At 43.7% G+C, this 22641-nt stretch overlaps 1 protein-coding gene across 1 annotated transcript in view; it reads right to left on the reverse strand.

Annotated features, from left to right (window-relative positions):
• Positions 1-22641, reverse strand: part of RET (ret proto-oncogene) — a 314327-nt gene that overhangs the window by 262141 nt on the left and 29545 nt on the right. The window contains exon 3 of the mRNA XM_044056282.1: positions 13674-13875. Coding sequence (XP_043912217.1) covers positions 13674-13875 — 202 coding nt within the window. The remainder of the gene's footprint in view (positions 1-13673; positions 13876-22641) is intronic.

Genomic DNA, 22641 nt, shown 5'->3' on the forward strand with positions numbered 1-22641 from the left:
TGGAGTGGGACAAGATAATAGTGCTGGGACATTACAATTTTGACAGTGATGCAAACAAAGTTGGCTGGTCACTCCCACTTGGAAACCATTTTCTTGGCTTTGTTGTTGCTGGGTGACCATTCATGTGGGAGGAGAGAAGACCACCACAGTCTGTTAACTAATGAATGGGCTTCCTTTGAAATGTGCACTGATTTGTGGAAGTTGTTAGATTACTTCATTCACTGCCATAGTCTCAAGGCTTCTCAACAAATTGAACAGAAGTGAGTAATCCCCATTTATCAGTGTACAGAACTATAGACATATATGTTTGAATCACAGTGGCTAATTGTGTAAGTGAGTTAAAGTTAACCCTCTCTTATGTTTAAGCCACTCATGTGTAGGTTCACATCTTGAGGGGCTATCATATACCCTGCACTGTCTGCCCATTGAATACCCCTCCAACACTCGTGCAGACACATTTGTAGAGATCATATAGTCAATTCATAACACAGTCATCAGCAGTGAGCATATTAGACATGAATGAATGTCACCCGTGCTTATGTGGTAGATCCCTTTAAATAAAATAACACTGCGATAAGATGATGAAAACAAGAATAAATCAATTCAAGTATCCAGATCAAAATATCAATATCAGATTTCCTCAGATAGCAGCTATATTGAGCAAGCACAAAAAAAAAGGTAAAGGACTTCAAAAGGATGATTTTACTGAGAACAGAACTACTTTTTGGTGAACAAACTTTCATTTTAATTTATTTTGATGTTATTTCTGATTTCCTATTTTATTTTTGGTTGAGCTAATATTTTCATCTGAAGTAGAAGATTCATTTGTCTGCAACCTGTGGGTTATGGATCCGACATCGGATCCGAACCGGCATGGTTTTCCAGCTATGGATCCGAGCTCTCAGCTCCTCCCCTCACCCATAATGCCCTGCTCTCCCTACATGACCTCAGATCTAGTTTGCCGCGCTGTTGACCAGATTGGTTTCTGAGAGCTCTACAGCTAAGAGTTTATTCAACTATTTTTAGTGTTAAATTCATAGTTTTTTCGACAGTTTTGTGTGAAAGTTTAGGTTTCCTTTATTGTAGCTTAAAGTTGTTTGGTTTTATTAACTTTTATAACTTTTAGTTTCCCTCCCCTTGCTGGTGCGTAGTGTGTGCTTGGGCCTGTGTTTGTTTGACTAGTTAACTTTTACTTTTTAGACTAGTGTAAGTAAAAAGCTAGTGTTCTTAGGATGTCTGAACAACCTAAGGCTGTTTTTTTGAAGTGCTCCGAGTGTGGCCATAAGCTTTCCCCTGCTGATGGCCACACTTGGTGCATTCGATGCCTTGGGGTTGAACACCTCACTTCTGGATGTTCCATTTGTGCAGGGTTCAACCCCAGGGCATTGAAGGAGCGGAGGTCTAAGCTGGTCCTGGCGGGACTTTTGCCTCCGGACTCGGCCCGCTTCCGCCTTCGGGGGGTACCGTGTCTACGGTTCCCTCCTCTCCGGCTCCCCCTCCTCCACCTGGGACTCAACCTCCCTCTAGTGGTTTGGAGGAGAGGGAAGCAAGAAAGAAGGACCGGAGGGAGAAGCACCATAAGCGGCGGGCCGAGACCTCTGTTTCGGCCCCGCCTGCCGGCTTCTCCTCCGGCCTCCTTATCTGCTGGTTCTCCCCCTCCTCGGCTCCGGTCTCCTGTGTGCTTTTCACCGGGACCTGAGGAGGAGGAGACCCGATCTCCGTCGAGGCTATCGAGGAGGCACTCAAGGCCTACCTCGGTAGCCTCGTCGAGATCTACAGTTTATCCGATGCTGATCTGGACCGGATGATGAGAAGGTTCATCCAGGCCCAGATGCAGATGGGAGTGCTCTTGCCTCCCCCCCCTCTGGGGGGAGCTCGACCCCTTTCTTTAAACCTATAGCTCCTTCTCCGACCCGCTACCCGGGTTCGGAGCAGTTGGAGCCGAACAGCTTCGGAGCCGGGGGTGGGTCGGCGCCGATAGTACTGGGTATTTCGGATCTGACCCTGCCCTCGAGTGCTTCGGATCCGACCTCTCGGAGCCTGGATCGAGCCGGATCCGGGATCAGTGCTCCTTTGGCGCCGTCCGTGTCGGAGCGCACTGTCCCCTCGGATCCGAGTGCTTCGGTGCTGGCTCCGATCCACTCTTCGGATCCTAGGGGGAGCCGATTATTGGATCCTTTGGTCGAGGTCGGCTCCCCCTCGGCTTTTGATGTAGTGGAGAGGGCCCTGTTGAGGGTCTCCGGACCCCCGGCACTTGCTTCGGCTCCGTCCCACGCTCCATCTGCACTGGGCCAGGCTTCCACCATCCGGCCACTGGGACAGCCCGCTCCTTTGCCCCAAGTTGTTCCTTTGGAACATGACACTGCTTGCGAAGGATCTTCTGACAGCCCCCCGGAGGATGCCCCTCGCAAGCATACATGCAAAAGGAGGCACATAGACTCCCCCGAGTCTCTCACAGAAGACACGGACTTGGAGGAAGGGGAAGGCTCCCCAAGATCACCCCCCGAGGATGTCTCCTTTGGAGACATCATGGAAATGCTTCGCATAAGGGGGGGTGGTCTGCCCCCAAGTCTTCCTCGGACGAGTCCGTGTTCTTGGAGGCATTTGAAGCGGGCCCATCTACCTCTTGGGTGTCACCTCCTGCCAACCCCCTGGTGGACCTGATTACCACCAGGGCGTGGAAGGACCCGGACACCGTGGAGCCAATTCCAAAAAGGCCTGACCGTATACTTAGTCCCCCGGCTGACCATGCCCACTAGAGTAAAGGGCCTCCGGTAGATGCCATGTTGACGGTGGCAGCCACCAAGAAGGAACTTGCTCAGGAGAGCCCCTCAGTCCACCCCCCGAGCAAGGAGTCTCGGATGATGGACCGCTTGGGGAAGCGGATGTTTAGTTCAGCGACCTTTTCAGTGAGGGCGCTGAACTACCTGGCACATGTTATTAGGATGCAGCGCGATCTTATCAAGGAATATGCTGCATCCCCCCCAGAGTCCATGTCGGAGGAGGACAAATTGTTGCACTCCACCCGTATGGCCACTCTCAGGTCAGTGACTAATACCTCTATGCGGCTACTGTCCCATGCTACGGAGGGAGCCGCTAGAGCCGCAGGAACAGGCCTAGTTACTAGACGTCAGGCCTGGCTCCATCATTGCGATTTCACGGAGCCCTTCAAGGTGTCATTTGCGAATGCTCCCTTCGATGGTTCTGCCCTTTTTGGCAAATCTGTTCGCGATACTTTGACCCAGAGCGAAAAGGACGGGAAGACGCTGTCTGCCGTCGAAATCCACTTATCTGTGCCCCAGAGGCCCTATTCTAGGAACCAAAAGGGCCAGAAGAAGATGTGGTTCCGGAAGTCGCAGCAGTCCCAACCTGCTCCGGGCAACCAGTCCTTCCGTGGCAGAGGAGGACAGGGAGGACGCCGCCCCAGGGGCAGAGGGGCTCCCAGGAACTTCAGGTCCAGAGAACCCTTCTCTGAACGGCCCGCGCAGCAGCCCTGAAGGGTTGCCCGGCTGCTCCACTCTGGAGGCAGTCGGGGGACGTTTTTCGGAGCACCTAGCGGCATGGGAGTCCATAACGTCAGACCGCTGGGTCCTCCGCATCATATCCAGAGGTTACCCCATCCCATTTCATCACCTTCCAAAATTGAAGTCCCTCCCTGACATTCCACCCGGTCAGAGGGAGGCCGCCTTAGCAGAAATTGGCCATCTGCTAAGGAAAAGAGCCATCCAGCCCGTCCCCCCAGACCAGATCGGATCAGGGTTCTACTCCAGGTTCTTTTTAGTGCCAAAAAAGACGGGGGATCTAAGACCAATTCTAGACCTTTCACTCTTGAACCTGGCAGTTCCCAAGGAGAAGTTCCGAATGGTTACCTTACAGTCTATTCTCCCCCTTCTGGGAGAAAATCACTGGATGTGCTCTATAGACCTCAAGGACGCATACTACCATATTCTAATGGACAGGCGCTCCAGGAGGTTTCTCTGCTTCCGGCTGGGAGCCAGTCACTACCAATTCGGGTCCTCCCTTTGGTCTCACCACAGCCCCCAGGGTGTTCACCAAGGTATTAGCAGTGGTAGCGGCCCACCTGAGGCTTCAGGGGTGCAGGTCTTCCCTTACCTAGACGACTGGCTTCTCACCGCTCCAACAAGGCATCTACTGTTATTGGCGAGATTCCTTTCTCCATCTAGCTCCCCGTCTGGGCATCACAATAAATACAGAAAAGTCCAACCTAGCCCACGCAGTTCATAGATTTTATAGGTGCCAGGTTAGACATGAGACGGTTAAGAGCCTTCCTCACTGCGGACAGAATTCAGAATCTGCAGCTCCAGGTGCGGGCCATTCTCCACTCCAGCTCAGTTCCGGCGGAGTTGGTCCTGAGGGCTCTAGGGTCCATGGCAGCAGCGATAGCTCTTCTTCCTCTCGCCAGGTTCAATATGCGGGTCCTTCAATGGACACTCCTTGTTCAGTGGTCTTATCTTGCTCTTCCTATGCATCATCCCATTGCGATCAGCAAAGCTTGCAAGCGGTCCCTCCTGTGGTGGCTCTACTCACCAGATCTCCATGGAGGCCGCCCCTTTTGTGCTTCTCCCCCTCTCACCACAGTGACCACGGACGCCTCCCGCCTCGGGTGGGGGCATTTTGCAGGCCGGACGGTCCAAGGCACGTGGAACGATTCCGAGACCTTACTGCATATCAATGTTCTAGAGATGAGAGCAGTGCTCTTAGCATTGCAAGCACTACAGGCCTTTCTTCCCTTGGGAACTATTGCAATTCAGTCGGACAACATGTCTGTTGTCTGGTATATCAACAAACAGGGGGGAACCAGGTCTTACCCCCTTTGTCGAGAAGCCATGAGAGTGTGGGAATGGGCAATCTCCACCAACCGCTTTCTCATTGCAACGCATATTCCGGGTCGGTCCAACATCCTGGCGGACAAACTCAGTCGCACCATTCTCTCCCCTTACAAGTGGTCTCTCAATGCTCAGGTAGCGAAACGCATATTCGCACGGTGGGGAACTCCTTGTTGCGATCTTTTTGCGTCTCCCTCAAACACCAAGTGCGACAGTTTTTTCGCTCTAATCCCTCCTCCCGGAGATACCCCAAGAGATGCTCTGGTGCATGCTTGGCCTCCCGGTCTTCTTTATGCTTACCCCCCTTTGCCTCTGATGCTCCAAGTTCTTCAGAAAGCCTCTCGGTTGGCGTGCAGAATGATTCTCATTGCCCCATTCTGGCCTCGACAGATCTGGTTCCCCTTCCTAAGGTCTCACTCGGTGAATCCTCCTTGGATTCTAGATCCCATTCTGGATCTGATATCTCACCCATCCCATCTATTAACCCCGAATCTGGACAACCTGAAGCTGACTGCTTGGCTGCTCCAGTTCCACTCCTGATCAGGACTCCCGGTATTTCGTCTCCAGTTAAGGCCATCCTGGTAGCGGCTCATAAACCATCTACCAGGAAAGTTTACCGCAGCAAGTGGAAACGGTTCTCCATTTGGGCGGAGCGGCAAGGTCTAAACCCCTTCACAGTTCCCCTTCCTCTGGTGCTTGACTTCTTAACCACTCTTTTTAATGATGGTGCCAGCAGTTCCACGGTCAAAGTGCAACTTGCGGCAATTTCTCATTATCATATTGGTCACGAATCCAGTCCACTGATGTCTGCCAAATTGTGTAAGATTTTCCTAAAGGTACTTTTCTTCTCAGGCCCCTGTAAAGCAAGTGGTTCCTCCTTGGGACCTTTCTTTGGTCCTTCAGGCCTTGACCGCTCCCCTTGAACCTCTGACGGTAGATCTGAAATTTTTATCTTTCAAGGCGGCCTTTTAGTAGCCATTACCTCGGCCAAGAGAGTTTCAGAACTTCAAGCCTTATCAGCCAAGCCTCCTTACTTGGTCTTTCATCCGGACCGTGTATACCTCAGGACCAACCCGTCCTTTCTTCCTAAGGTAGCTTCTGAAGCAAATATTAATCAATCCATTAACCTCCCTGTTTTCTTTCCTAAATATCAAAACAAGGGTGAATACAAGCTTCATTCCTTAGATGTTCACAGGCAACTTAGATTTTATCTGAACAGGACAGCTGGTCATAGGCAATCCGACCAGTTGTTTATTTCCTTTGCTAAATTCAATTTGGGCAAGCCAATTTCCAAAGTCTCATTATCACGCTGGATTTCGCAGTGCATCTTATTGGCTTATCAAGCTTCTGGAAGGCCCGCACCAGAGGGAGTACATGCCCATTCAACCCGGTCAGTTTCTACATCAGCGGCCTTTAAGGCTAGGATTCCTCTGGATGATATTTGTTCAGCAGCCACTTGGGCTTCATCTCATACCTTTATTTCCCACTACAAGTTGGATATTACATCTTTCTAGAGGTAGAGCATCCTTTGGCTCCGCGGTGCTCCGGAATATCCTTCCATGATGGCCACCCAAGATTTTGGTAGCTGGGGACTCTGTCCCACAGGTTGCAGACAAATGAATCTCCTACTTCAGATTTAGAAGTTATGTATTCACCATAACGTTCCATCTGAGTAGGTGTATTCATTTGTCTGCAACCATCCCGCCCTCCTATCCCCCTGGCCTTATCAGTTTCCTGCATATTATGTGTTACCCTTTTTAGGGTATTTCTTTTGATGGCAAACTCGATCTGAGGTCATGTAGGGAGAGTAGGGCATTATGGGTGAGGGGAGGAGCTGAGAGCTCGGATCCATAGCTGGAAAACCATGCCGGTTCGCATCCAATGTCGGATCCATAACCCACAGGTTGCAGACAAATGAATACACCTACTCAGATGGAACGTTATGGTGAGTACATAACTTCTAATTTCTCACCAGGTTGCAACTCAGCAATAAAGTAACTTAGATATATTTTTCTTAACTGTATGAGCAATTTAAGAAAAGCAGTGAAAGAACCGATTTTTTTCCCTTTTATTTGTACACAAACATTTTGTTCCATTTCCACTGAATACAAAAACAGCAGAAAAAGTTATTTATTTGGAACTGTTGCCATAAAATGGTTATTAAGTATCAGTCTTTCTGGACACACTCAGGAAAATATGTTATCATGTTACTCTTGAGGATGTGGTACTATATCCTATGAAGTGATTAGTCAAAGAAACAAGAGTTGATCACATTATCACTCAGTGTTGTATCAAGGTTAGGAAAAACAGGACATCTAGCCTGAGGGTCAACTTATAGGGGGTGCCAAACCTAAAAAAAAAAAAAAAGTCTAACAGCTTGTAAACTGTTGGTCAAACTATCATTAGTTACATTACCTTGCAGAAAAGGACAATCCTCACTACTTCAGAAGTCATGCAGTGAATGTATGTTACATGCATTTCCTATTTTTATGTGATTAATCTGTTCAGAATATCATTACGTTTTGACATAACAATCTTGTCAGAAAGGCCATTGCAATTTTATGGTACCCTTTCTAGGATAAAATGTCTTCCTTGTGTTTCCCTTGTGTTATCCACCATGCATGTTCAAACTACGACCTTCTACCCTGAATGTGTCCAGAAAGACTGCTGCCTATTAACCAGTTTACAGGCTGTCTATACTTGCTTAATTGATAGCTTGAAAACTATCAAACTGTTTTTAAATGATTGGTGGGGGTGTCAAGCTTCTTTGCTACAGCTCTGTTACCAGTTACCATTATTTACAGACATGGAAAGGCCCCATTTAAATTCTGCAAGCATTGTCTTTAGAACACATACACAGGATGGACACACTTCAGAGGAAGGCAACAAAGAAGGTACATGGTCATTAGCAGAAACCACAAAATAAATAAATAAATAAATAAATAAATACATAAATAAATAAACAAACAAATAAATAAATACACAAATAAATAAATATAATAAAACAAACAATGATATAGTCTTTATTAAATAAATAATACAGAGGGAAGTTGTTTGGTTTTCTAAGCCCAAGTGCTCACATTCCTTTTCTAAAAGACATGTTTGTTCATAGAATGCAGAACACACGAGTGAAAAGACAGACGTACTACATCTTGGAAGATTTGCTCACAAGTGACAAGACCCTCACAGTCACATGGCTTATGTGGCCAGGTTACTCTGCTTCTTTAAAGGTATACTACATATATGTCCCTTTATAAACATTTGAGTGCATCAACTGAAATTACAGTATGATTTTCCGGGTAAAGAGATTTATAAGAGTAGATGATCGTAGTTTGAACATACAAGGTGGATGACTCAAGGGAGACACAAGGGAGACATTTTTTCCTGGAAAAGGTACCATATAATTGTAATGGCCTTTCTGACAAGATTGTTATGTCAAAAAGAATTCTGAACAGATTAACCGCATAACAGAAATATGAAATGCATGCAACATACATTCACTGACATGACTTCTGAAGTAGCAAGGATTGCATTCATATAGCTGCTAAACCAGGGCAGAGAGATATATAAATGGTTTAACATTAAAATTAGGGAACACTGGGGCTGCAAGCTGACAACTGTTGTCTTTAGAATATTCAACCTACAAGATCATTTTTTTAATGGCAGCATTTTTATTTATTCATTTATTTATTGTTGTTTATGCCAATAAATAAATAAATGATTCATTAACTAGGTAAGCCACTAAAGACAACTGCTACTTTTCAACAATGACCAGGAACTCTCTCTGACAAAATGGCTCACTTTGGTTCATGTGTTTTGTAACTGGAAGCTGACAGAATCATAGACAGGCAGGCACCTGGTAAGATCTTACAGCCTTGGCCATCTGTGCTAATCTACTCTTAGTAAGGGTTAGCAACAATATTTATAAAGCAAAAGGAACAATAACATAAAACATAATGTGAAGAAAGTGTTGGAGAATTATAAGGGCATCTTTTTAATTTATTTTGGAAAAAAATTCCGAGCAGCCATTACAGCTTTAAATGAAATGTTCTCTCCAGATCTGGAAAAAAGCCAGCAGTAAAGAAATTCTTTATGACCTTCCTATAATGATATTAAAAAAAATAGTATAATACTCTCATACCTCTCAAATGTCCAGATTTTCAAAAAAATTCCAGATTTTTGCCTCAGATGTTTGGTCTCTTCCTCATAAAATGTGTGGTTTTCAGATAAATCATTGAAGACTGAAGCTACTAAATATTAAAAGACAATTGAGATTCAGACTTCATACACTTCAGAAAATGCAGAGTAATGCAAACCTTGTTATTCTATCAGTTTTCTAAATTTATAAGAGCAATAAGTCTTTTTTCTCCCTCCCCATTGTTTTTGGCTTTGTCCAGATTTCTTCCGCTAAAAGGTTGAGAGGTGTGTACATTCATAGAATCTGGTGTATTGTTTCATGAAGTTACGGAAGTGTATTTTTATGGTGTATATTTATTACCTATTACACTTAATAAAAATCAGCAAGTAATAAAAGTAATAATAGCTACTCTACTATCGATAACCAGTTAGCGACTCAGTTAATATTCTCAGTGTAGTAACTGCAAACTACTAATGGTCTCAAGAGGGCAATCAAGACAAGATTAACAGAATGTTATACCAGTAACAGTTCGGTCATGTTCATTAAAGTCCCTCTTTGTTATAACAGTTGCTGTATTGCACAAAGGTAGCTTACAAGTTTTAAAATCTGTTAAAAATGTCAGAGACCAGCATTTTGTTATGTAGTACTAATTTGTTCTACATATGCTTTAGCTAAAGTTTAAAAAGGTATGCAGCGATAATCAAAAATCAATAACAAAGTTCACACAACATTAACTGTGATATAGTTAAACCAGTATAATCACATTTATTTATTTATCTGATTTTTCTGATAGTTGCTTAAAATGTCACTAACTGCAGGCAGATAGTAACCTCATTGCAATTTGTGTGTAATATAAAGGGGTTATTAGCATTTCAAAACACCACAAACATACAATAAAAACATGGGGCATTATATTTTTCTTAAGACATAGGCTAAAACAACACTGAACTGAGTAACCAGTTAAACATTTTAGACATTGCAAATTTGTAAGGAGAAATTGTTTTGCAGGCCATGGTTTATACTTTTTTATTTTACTTGCAAGCAGTAGGGGTTTAAAAGTAAGAGCTGATTAAGCACTATATGTTGTGTAAAAAATTTCACAACCTGTCCTGTTGCTTAAAGACCGACATCACGTTGGGATGCTGTTTATTTAATTAATTAATTTAAGTTTGTTAATCAGGATAGTAGAGTGGGTCATAATAGGCTCATTACAGTCACTGCCCAGAATACAGTGTAGATACAAAAAAATACAAGTAAGAATAAAACAATAACTTAGTTATGCAAGATACAGAAGTAAACCAGATACAAATTAATAAGTAAATTAATGATATTATATTATATTATATACACTGGTGAGAGAAAACAGTCCCATATTAAGAAGTATATACAATATTTACATAAGTATGCTTAAGTTCAACCAAATTTTGAAAACGGAAGTAAGGGTAGCTTTTTGTGGGTGGGTGCCAAATATAACAAGAGCTGCCAGGGGAAATTCATCAACACGCTACAATGAGGATACTTTGTGTCCTTACTGGTATACTGGTAATGAAGGTGTGACACCCGTGCCCTGGCCCAGCAATCAAGGATCCTCAATCCTCACCACTAACACCAGAGAGGGTGTCTCATATATGAGGAAAGGATAACAAATACACACAGTAAAGTGCAATTTCCCTTAAGAGCACACAGAGATCACAGTCAGTCTGGGGCTGGTCGCTCCCTTGCTCTCCAGGTCCCCAATAAGACTCCCCACTGGCACAGCTATAGGGTCCAGTTCTCAGCCGAGCTGAGCAAGCTAAAATTTCCAGCACCCTTTCTGTCCAACCAGTGCTTTGGGTCCCTGCCCAAGTAGCTGACACACACATACTTTGAGATAAGAGTTTACACAACCACACAGACACTTCTGGGGAAGGCTGGCACAGGTTTTCCAGCTGTGCCCCTTTTACCCAGACTATACGGTAGTAATTACTGCCACCACCCAGCTAATATTTATCAGCTACTCAAAGGCCCTTTAAAAGGGTGTCCAATTATTACTGTGCAATATTATTATCCAATTGGTAAGTGTGACTAATCAGTCAAGGCTTATTTGAAGTGACTTGGACAGTAAACTCTATAAATATGCAATGTACTCTAGAGCTTAACTTATTTCTACACAAACCAGCCACAGTTAAAAGGTTTTAAAATATTTAATAATAAATAATTAAAAACACAAGACAATACTTTCTACTACACAGTGCTAGTCAAAAGAGTTCAGAGATCACACAGAAATACTTAAAATAAATCAGTAGTACAGTTCTGACATCACAGAAAAACACTTAGTCTAAACTTTCGAATTTCTAGCTCTCTAAAAGAAAACAAAAGTCTAAAATAACTTACTTACATAGAGCAAGGCAGAGTGCTGAGTTGGATAATCAAGTCAAAACTGCTTATTATACAATGCCTAATCTAAAACGTGCACGGTGATTGGCCAGCCCAACCAGCGTGCCCGTTGTAAATCCCTCAATATACTAACGGAAAAAGGTCCGGTCGCCCGGACTTTTTCCGTTAACTAATCTCGCTATGTTAAAAGTTTAACATAGCGACACAGATTTAAAAAAGCGGAGATCTCCGTTGCTTTTAAAGCTGTCTCGCTATGTTAAACTCCTTTAACATAGCGACACAGTGTAAAAGCAATGGAGATCTTGCGATCTCCGTTGCTTTTTAAACCTGTCTCGCTATGTTAAATGAGTTTAACATGGCGAGACAAATAAACAGCGGAGATCTCCGTTGCTTATTTTAAAACTGTCTCGCTATGTTAAACCCATTTAACATAGCAAAAGCAACGGAGATCTTGCGTTCTCCGTTGCTTTTGCCAACTCTGATGTACTGCGTGAGCATCGCAGTACATCAGAACCTGTGGAACACCAGACAGCTGCGGAAGGGCAGCAAAGAGGCGATATACAATGCCATTATTTAAGAAAAGTAGTTTTTCTTTTCTTAAATAATATATAATAGCAATAACCACTTCTGGGTGTGGGTAATGCTGGATTTACCCACGGTTGTCTTTGTTTGGTCCCTTGGGCTAGCCGGGACCAAACCACGCCAACTGTGGGTAAATCCAGCATTATTATTGCTATAATAATCTCTGGTTCTCAATGTTTAAATTGAAACTGCAGTTCTGCTAAAACATTACATCATCTTTTTACACTTCTTGGAGTTCCCAGGCTGACAAACTGCATTTACATTCTTTTACACTTAGAGCAATAAAGGACATTCCATATGTAAATTCTGGTCATTAACTTTAGCCTTAAAACAATAGGCAGGAAGACTTCATCTAGCCGGACTGTAGACGACTTGTAAAACATCAAAGGCAGTCATGAAATAATTTTAATTTCAAAGGACCAACAAGAAATGCTTGACTTAGCTTTCTTTACAGCAGATGGCAATGTTGCCACATTGTTTTAAGTTCAACATTCATATTTACAAATGATAGAATTATCTGCACAATTCTATCTGGCTAGGCTGGCAGCCTTCACTCATCTCTACCAGTCTTCACAGAGGGTATATATTCTCACCTAACGTCACCCTCCTTGGAGAAGGGTGGGTGAGCTATGTCACCACAGAGGCTGGCAATGTCTCCCCCACAAAAGTGTATACTCCCACACACTCACTGTGAAGTTTAACACTCATCTATGGTTTGATGAGCTTAATGCACCCCCTCCAAGAGTATATATGCAGTATGGATTTGGCTATACTTCACCTCAGGATGGGCATGCCTACCCTTCTCTCACAGTGCTATGATACAGCTGAGCCACTAATCTAACCGGGATACCTCAGCAATGGTCAGGGCTTTACCCTGTCTGCCACCAGCTTTAGCAGATGCTTTAGTCAACTTTAATCTAAATTCTTTGGGTGTTTGACAGTTCCTGTTATAATAAGGAAAGGCATGAAACGTTTGTTAATAAGAGTGGAAAAGGAATATTTTGTGTATTTTAGATTTGTTGAAATGTTGACTGCTTGCTGAAATAAAGTCGAAAATATGAGCTGTACACCTCCTTGTTATTTTCATCCCCCCTATCCCCCTGCAAGTAAGAGATAAACATGTACTACTGAAAATAACAAGGGGGATAGGGTTATAGCAAGTGTTTTCTTCTTAAAATGTAATAAACAGAAATGATCTCTTGAGTTACTCTTAAGTTCAAAGATGTTAGCTCTTTAGAACAAGCAAATACATTTGATGTGATCAGCCAACCAGTTATAATATGTATTTCAAGTACAGTGAACAAGAAATACAAGTGATTTTCAAAGAATGAGAAAATAATATATTTTTAGGAAAAATAGACTGTGGAAAGCAAAATTAATTTTACTGATTTACAAAACTTTCTGGAGGATAAATTTTAAATCAAACCTTGAACATCTTATATTATTTTGGTAATAACTCAAAACAGAGAAAGCTGATGCTGAATCAGAAGTAAAGTAAAACCTTAGACAATATGGGTAGTATGAAAGACAACAAACTGATTATTCAGCTCTTCCTTTTCGGTGACACTTGACAACTGTCAGAAATGCTACGCAATGATTTTTCTAAATATTTAGTCTGACACAATTTCAGAGCAAAGAACTGAACTACTAAGAAGTCTGGAAATAATTTTCAAATACTACATGTCCTACACTTAAAAAAAAGCACTTCTTTTTTGATGAAAGAAGCTTACTGAATTCATGGAGGGTTCCTCGTACTTCGTTCCTGTTGGTAGTGAAGTAAGTCTCCATTATATTGTGGTCCAGACGAAATGATTCCCGAATCCATGCATCATTTGTTATTAAGGTGCCTGTGTATTTTTTACTGCTGCTGTCTTTGGGGAAGATCGGAGTCGAGTCTGCATCGTGCACAATCAATTTTGCTATGACGGTTCCCTGGGGAATGAAGGCAGATGAAAGACATTGGTAAAATTATTTTCTTTCTGTGAGGTATACAGCTTTGAACAACATGATTTGCCAATCTTAACAGTTCCTCAGTAGTTTAAGCATAACATCTGCAGTCTCTACAAAGAAACAGATGCATCCTTAGTCGAAAAGTGTTACCAGACTACTTTTGTGAAATTACATTGTGCAACACGTGGTTCTTGGCATGCATTTATGCAGTCTGTTTGCAAACAGCATCACTGCAAAGGAGGGGTGTACTTCTCCATGCAACAACTGTGCAGTTCACATATTAAAAGTTAGATGCGAGGGTTGTCCCTTAGGGATGGGAGGCATTTTGTCCCCATGAACAAATGTACTGTATAAATATTTTTACACATTGGACATTTAACTTGTTTGTTTTTCCTCAATATTCTCAATAACCCCTTAACCTTCTCTATTTACCAATGTCATTTCTGGCATCAGTCCATTCACTTTCTCCATGAAGTGCATGAACTTAAGAACCACCATCCATAACATGTAAAGTGATGAAACATAATGTAACACAGCATGACATGACATTATACCTGTCAACTTCTTTGCTCAAGAATTCTGGACAAAGCTAAAGATAATGGGAGGATAAAGGCATGAAACCGGGGCCACTTTTTAAATATTACTCTAATTCTCTTAAGAAAATTAATAGCACAAGAGGTTTGCATCAAAAAGCATTCTGTATACAAGAAGCAGTTTCAGGCTCTAATGTCTGCCATTATCGACTGACTGTAATACTCAGTAATTTATCAGAAAACGAAAAATATTATGAGGGACAAGATAAAATTTCGAGGCAAGATTAGGGATGTTCTGTAAAAACAGAGATTTTTGAGGTATGCTTGACATGACAAATGGCACATAATATAATGCTGTGTAACACAGTTTAACACAACATAACAAACGACTTGAAAAGTGTCATGTGAGGCTGTGAATCAGTTTAGTGTGCCTAAATGTTGCAGTTAGTCACAAGCTGACTTAAAAACCTTAAACAATTCAGCTTTTACCATCCTTTCTGGAAATTAATTCCAAATGACAGCCACGCTATCTTTGAAAAGGACTTTCTCATGCTAAAATTAAATTGTGTTCTGTTCCCTTGATCTGCAGGTCCTTCCTACCTCTACTACCCTTCCTTTCAGTAACTATCTCATCATGTTTCCCCTTAGTGTATTAGTTAACAATATCATCTCCCTCATCTCTTCACTTTTCAAGAGGAAAGGTGTTGCACTCTTTTAGTATTTCCTCATATGTCATACCCTTTGCTCTCTAGACAATCACAACCCCTTCCCTTTGTGCTGTGGACACAATCCCTTCCCTTTGTGCTGTGGACACAATCGCTTCCCTTTGTGCTGTGGACACAAACCCTTCCCTTTGTGCTGTGGGCACAACCGCTTCCCTTTGGGATGTGGACACAATTGCTTCCCTTATGTGCTGTGGACACAGTCCCTTCCGTTTGTGCTGTGGACACAATCCCTTCCCTTTGTGCTGTGGACACAATCGCTTCCCTTTGTGCTGTGGACACAATCCCTTCCCGTTGTGCTGTGGACACAATCCCTTCCCTTTGTGCTGTGGGCACAATCGCTTCCCTTAGTGCTGTGGACGCAATCCCTTCCCTTTGTGCTGTGGAAACAATCCCTTCCCTTTGTGCTGTGGACACAATCCCTTCCCTTTGTGCTGTGGACACAATCGCTTCCCTTTGTGCTGTGGACACAATCCCTTCCCTTTGTGCTGTGGACACAATCACTTCCCTTTGTGCTGTGGACACAATCCTTTCCCTTTGTGCTGTGGACACAATCTCTTCTTTTTGTGTTGTGGACACAATCGCTTCCCTTTGTGCTGTGGACACAATCCCTTCCATTTTTGCTGTGGACACAATCACTTCCCTTTGTGCTGTGGACACAATCCCTTCCCTTTGTGCTGTAAACACAATCACTTCCCTTTGTGCTGTGGACACAGTCCCTTCCCTTTGTGCTGTGGACACAATCCCTTCCTGTTGTGCTGTGGACACAATTGCTTTCTTTTGTGCTGTGGACACAATCCCTTCTCTTTGTGTTGTGGACAAAATCCCTTCCCTTTGTGCTGTGGACACAATCACTTCCCTTTGTGCTGTGGACACAATCCCTTCTCTTTGTGCTGTGGACACAATCCCATCCCTTTGTGCTGTGGACACAATCCCTTCCCTTTGTGCTGTGGACACAATCCCTTCCCTTTGTGCTGTGGATACAGTCGCTTCCCTTTGTGCTGTGGACACAATCGCTTCCCTTTGTGCTGTGGACACAATCCCTTCCCTTTGTGCTGTGGACATAATCTCTTCCCTTTGTGTTGTGGACACAATTGCTTCCCTTTGTGCTGTGGACACAATCCCTTCCCTTTGTGCTGTGGACACAATCCCTTCCCTTTGTGCTGTGGGCACAATCCCTTCCCTTTGTGCTGTGGACACAATTGCTTCCCTTTGTGCTGGGGACACAGTTCCTACCCTTTGTGCTGTGGACACAATCCCTTCCCTTTGTGCTGTGGACACAATCCCTTCCCTTTGTGCTGTGGACACATTCACTTCCCTTTGTGCCGTGGACACAATCGCTTCCCTTTGTGCCGTGGACACAATCGCTTCCCTTTGTGCTGTGGACACAATCCCTTCCCTTTGTGCTGTGGACACAATCGCTTCCCTTTGTGCTGTGGGCACAAACCCTTCCCTTTGTGCTGTGGACACAGTCCCTTCCCTTTGTGCTGTGGACAAAATCGCTTTCTTTTGTGCTGTGGATACAATCGCTTCCCTTTGGGCTGTGGTCACAATCCCTTCCCTTTGGGCTGTGGACACAATCGCTTCCCTTTGTGCTGTGGACACAATCCCTTTCCTTTGTGCTGTGGGCACAATCACTTCCCTTTGTGCTGTGGACACAATCACTTCTCTTTGTGCTGTGGACACAATCCCATCCCTTTGTGCTGTAGACACAATCCCTTCCCTTTGTGCTGTGGATATAATCCCTTCCCTTTGTACTGTGGACACATTCGCTTTCCTTTGTGCTGTGGACACAATCCCTTCCTTTTGTGCTCTGGACACAATTGCTTCCCTTTGTGCTGTGGACACAATCGCTTCCCTTTGTGTTGGACACAATCCCTTCCCTTTGTGCTGTGGACACAATTGCTTCCCTCTGTGCTGTGGACAGAATCCCTTCCCTTTGTGTTGGACACAATCCCTTCCCTTTGTGCTGTGGACACAATTGCTTCCCTTTGTGCTGTGGTCACAATCCCTTACCTTTGTGCTGTGGACACAATCCCTTCCCTTTGTGCTGTGGACACAATCCCTTTCCTTTGTGCTGTGGGCACAATCACTTCCCTTTGTACTGTGGACACAATCACTTCTCTTTGTGCTGTGGACACAATCCCATCCCTTTGTGCTGTAGACACAATCCCTTCCCTTTGTGCTGTGGATATAATCCCTTCCCTTTGTACTGTGGACACATTTGCTTTCCTTTATGCTGTGGACACAATCCCTTCCTTTTGTGCTCTGGACACAATCGCTTCCCTTTGTGCTGTGGACACAATCGCTTCCCTTTGTGTTGGACACAATCCCTTCCCTTTGTGCTGTGGACACAGTTGCTTCCCTCTGTGCTGTGGACAGAATCCCTTCCCTTTGTGTTGGACATAATCCCTTCCCTTTGTGCTGTGGACACAATTGCTTCCCTTTGTGCTGTGGACACAATCCCTTACCTTTGTGCTGTGGACACAATCCCTTCCCTTTGTGCTGTGGACACAATCCCTCCCCTTTGTGCTGTGGACACTGTTAAAGCAATTTCATTTGCGGTCTTATCAGCTAGGGCATTCCCTAATGCTACCGGATCTTTAACACTAGTGTGAGCTGCACATTTGCAAATTGCTAGCCTGCTAGGTAGTTGGATAGCTTGTAAAAGATCTAAGATTAGGATTTTATGCATGATTTCTTTTCCCGAAGCAGTGACCATTCCCCTATTTTTCCATTGCTGGGCAAAGACATGCACCGTAGAAAAAGCATACTGACTATCTGTATAGATAGTGGCTGCTTTACCTTCCGACAAAGTGCATGCCCTGGTCAAAGCAATCAATTCCGCTGCTTGTGCGGACAAGTTCCTGGGGAGAGGATTAGCTTCTATGATGTGTGTACCAGTTGTTACTGCATAACCTACTTGGGTGTTACCTATCTCATTTTTACGGGCCGACCTATCAACAAATAAGGTCCAGTCAGAACTCGGTAAGGGTTGATCCTTGAGGTCGGGTCTAGGTAAAACATTCGCATGAATCATGTCCAGGCACACATGTGGAGTTCCATCAGCCGGTGTGGGGAGGAGAGTAGCCAGGTTTAGGGTAGTACATCGTTCTATAGTCATGTGAGGTTGAGACAACAAAATAGTCATACACGATAAGTGTCTGCTTGGAGATAGAAAAGTTAACTTATCCTGCAGCAGAATCACTGCTACCGAATGCAGTACTCGCAAGGTCAGTGGATGAAATAAAATAAGTGTCGCCGAAGCTTGAATGGCCAATGCAGCCGCCACCACCGCCTGCACGCAGTGTGGTAATGATCGTGCGACAGCGTCCAGTTTACTCGAATAAAAAGCCAGGGGTCTAAGTTTGTCCCCATGCGACTGCAACAGGACGGATGTCATGTATCCGCCTTTACAGTCCACAGTCTGAATAAAAGGTTTGGAATAATCAGGGAAACCTAGAACTGCTGAACTTGTTATCAATTGTTTGATCTGAGTAAATGCTTGAATGGACCTATCCGTCCAAGAAATGGGATCATTTGCCGCCATTGGGAGTGCAAAGATCAGATCCGATAAATGACCTACTTCCTCAGCATAGTTAGGTATCCAACTACGGCAAAAGTTAGTAATCCCCAAAAATGACATCATTTCCTTTTTTTGAGGGGCATAAGGGCCTGGGGAATAGCTTCCTTTCTAGTACCATCAAGTTGCCTGCCTTGGTTAGATATTAAATAACCCAAATAGCGTACCTCTAGTTTACAAAATTGTAATTTAGACTTATTTACCTTGTGTCCTTCTTCTGTTAAAAAATGTAGAAGCTGCAGGAAGTCCGTTTTACAGGCAGATTCTGTAGGGGCAGCCAGCAGGATGTCGTCTACGTACAGCAATAGATGGCTTCCATGCTTCGGTGAAAATTGAGCCAGGTTCGCTGACATTTCTTGAGAAAATACAGTAGGACTTTCACAGTAACCTTGAAGTAATCGTGTGTATGTGTAACGTTTGCCCATAAATGTAAAGGCGAACCAAAACCTGCTATCCTCATGTAATGGGATAGAGAAAAATGCATTACTGATATCAATAACTGTAAAATATTGGTCTGTAGGAAGGATATCATTCAGTAGGACAGACGGATCTGGAACTACTGGGGCCCTTGGTACTATGGCTGCATTAACAGCCTGTAAATCCTGTACCATCCTCCAGGTTCCGTCCGGCTTCCTTACTGGAAACAAAGGTGTATTACATGGTGAATCTGCGCATGGGATCAAGACCCCTGCCCGTAGTAATGCTTCAATTACCAGAAAAATTCCTCCTTCTGCTATTTTGCTCAACGGGTACTGTCATTTGTGTGGTCTGTAATCAGTTTTAGGTGTGATTTTGACCGCATCTGCTGTTTTCATTAATCCTATATCATGCTGCCCAGTCGACCACAAAGACTGTGGTATAGTCCACAAATCATTTTCTTCTTGCGGACTCAGCATGAAAAGTCAGCTGGGCAATGCCCTATCTTCCCTCAAATGTACTGTAGGTCTAGCCTGCGTAACCCAATTCAACTTTTGTACCTGAACCCCCCTGCTTTGTAACTGTTCTTCCGACAAGGTACTCCATTCCGTTACCTTTTTACCTACAGAGACCCAAGCCTGTTCTTCCTCTTTCGTTACAGATACATGCGCTGTAAGATTACTCCTAAAAAGAGCTAGCATATCTTTCGTGAGACTGCATGTGGCTGCAGAGTTTCCTAATTTATCCCAGTACAGTTGCTTTAAAACAATCTTCGTGATTTTATATTTAAAAAACAATGGTTCATATACCGTATCAGGACCTATCAATTTTCTATAGTACATTGTACAGTGCAACTGTTCTGCCTTCACTGGTGGTTGATGACCATACTTACTTAAAGCCAAATTTAGTAAGTCATTTGTTACGCTTTGAGGACCTGTAGAGACCAAATCATTACTGTACCAGTAATGTAAATCTTCCTGTCCTTCTTGCAAAAATGCAGCTTCAAGTTGTACTCGCTTGGCCTGTATACCATGGGCTGTGGGGACTGCTGCTATACCAAAAACATGCATTAGGTCCCTTCCTAACAAATTAACAGGGCAAATATGTGAAATAATTACACGAAGCCTAATGGTCTGGTTTGTTTGAGGGTCTATGAACCACAGCAGTCGAGACAGCGGTTCTTTATAAATCCGTCCATTTGCCACTTTTACTAATACATAATCACTCGTGGCTGCATCAGATGGCACAGCAGTATGTTTTAGCAAGGTCCTAGTTGCTCCTGAATCACACAAGAATTCTACTTCTTGCCCTTCAACCTGCAAACTAATCACAGGTTGCTCCTCCAGTTGCATAGTTGACGCTAATGCTGTCAAGTTGACAACTTGATATTCTCCATCAGCAGAAAAACTGCTTTGCTCATGTTCCCATCCTGCACATTCCCCTTTGGTCTCTTCGTTCTCCTCCTCATAACCTTCCATAATTTCATCCAGTGGCCCTGGCCACCCTTCCTCACCGTCATATAGTCATGCTGAGGACTGCGCCGGTGCCTGTGAGGCACCCGGTTGTCCCAAGCTATGACAATCTCTTGCAAAATGTCCTTTCTTACCACACTTAAAACATTCCCCCCTCCTTACCCTTCCCTCGTAATCCTCAGAGTGTCCTACATTTCCTGCCCCTGCCTCTGCCCCTTCCTCTGCCCCTATTAGGTTGACCTTGCAGCAACATAATCGTGCCATCCGAATTAACCGTGAGGGTCTGTGCTTGTTTCTTCTTTTTATCCGCTATATACTTCTCCGCATGCCCAGCATATTCTAACAGTGGTTGTAACTGTGCTGTTCTGTGGTCTATCATATGTTTAGTAATAAAATTACTAATCGGAGATCTACACCCTTTCAAAAAGGCATTCTTTAACTGTTGTTCATATGATGAGTCTGTCTCCTGATTAGTGGGCACTTCTATGCCACTATGGTCATTAAAAATAACAGTTAAACACTGTAAGTAATGATCTACTTTCTCGTCATCGGACTGTACGCATTGATTAATGCGTGTCCAGTTCGCACGTGCCTTCCATTTTTTTGCGACCCGGTCAAGTAACTTTTTAAGTTGCCTCTCAAATTCTGCAGTATCATGACCAAGAGGCTCCTCGTCCTCCGTAAGAGGTTCCCAATCTCCACAGATAAGGTGCCAGTCAGGACCTAAAATCTGTCGGAGTACCTGTTCAATTTCAATACTATTAAGTTTATAACTTATTTGCATACCGTGCATGTCATCTGCGAATTTCTTCATATTGTCTTTTGGGTGGGGGATTCCTTCTACAGCCTTTCTAATGTCTTCTTTAGTCCAGGGGTGGTAAACCAGGATTGTAGGACCCTGTCCGTCCATTCCTGCCTGTGGGTTTGCTACCTGAATCAAAGGGTATTCGCTCTCATTATCTGGCACCGACTTATCCTTTACTCTCCACTCACCACCCCCTACCTTTCGGTTTCGCAGCTCTAGGAAAGTGCCAGGAGTTTTCTGCAATATTACGGGTTGTAACGGAGGGTAAATGGCGAAGGGGATCTTCTCTTTTTCACTTTCCTGATATTGTGGCGGCCCAGCCGCCCCTTCCCCCTCCGCCGCTTCTTCCAAGAGGTAGGGCGGGGCTGAAGGATTACGACGAATAGGTACGGTGGTTTCGTCATCTTCTTTGTTAACAAAAAACATGGATTTTGCACTTGAATCATCCTTTGTAGCCATATTTTTACTAAGATATATTTTATTTGCCTCCTCAAGCCATTTTTGTGCCTGTGGAAAACCCACCTTCTTTTGGTCTTTTACTCTACTGCCTGCGTCTCTGCACAGGTCCCTTACCAACCTCTGACACTGGTACTTATCTAATTTTCCTGAAAACTGATACTCCGTCTTCCATTTGTCTAAATATTTTAGATTTTTTGGATGTAATTTAAACATATGTTGTTCATCTTCACTAACTTCAGTTTTTCTGTTGAACAGCAACTATTTCCTGTTCCCATTTCCCTTATTTAAAAGAGAAAATATTCCTTTTTCCTGAGATCTCTACCTATCTTTAGATTTTTCTACTTAAAGACAGTCCTTTTTTTTTTTTTAACAAACAATTGTCCCTTATGACTAGTCCCTTCCTTTTCCCCTATCCGTTATTAAAAAAAGGGAAAGCTTACCTTGCTGTGAGTCTTCCGCTCTTTCGTTCGTCACCGTCTCGCGGATTGAATCAAGAGTGACTGGCCTCTATTTATGACAAGATTTCGTCGGAGGTCTTTCACTTATCAGGGAGTCCGTGATTCGTTCTCCCTTCCTGTACAGGTTTTCAGTCCCTCTTGTGTGATTCGCACCATGAAGAGGTGGCCCCACGTTGGGCGCCAGAAAATGTTAAAAGAAAAACTTATTTCTTCAACATTCGCCTGAAGAAACACAGTGATTTCGATAAGCAAATAAAAGCTTTATTTACATGCATGGAGACCTGCCACATCGATGGTGG

Source organism: Protopterus annectens, chromosome 14.part0, assembly GCF_019279795.1.
Source record: "Protopterus annectens isolate FY-2018-M chromosome 14.part0, PAN1.0, whole genome shotgun sequence".
Taxonomy (NCBI): Eukaryota; Metazoa; Chordata; order Ceratodontiformes; family Protopteridae; genus Protopterus; species Protopterus annectens.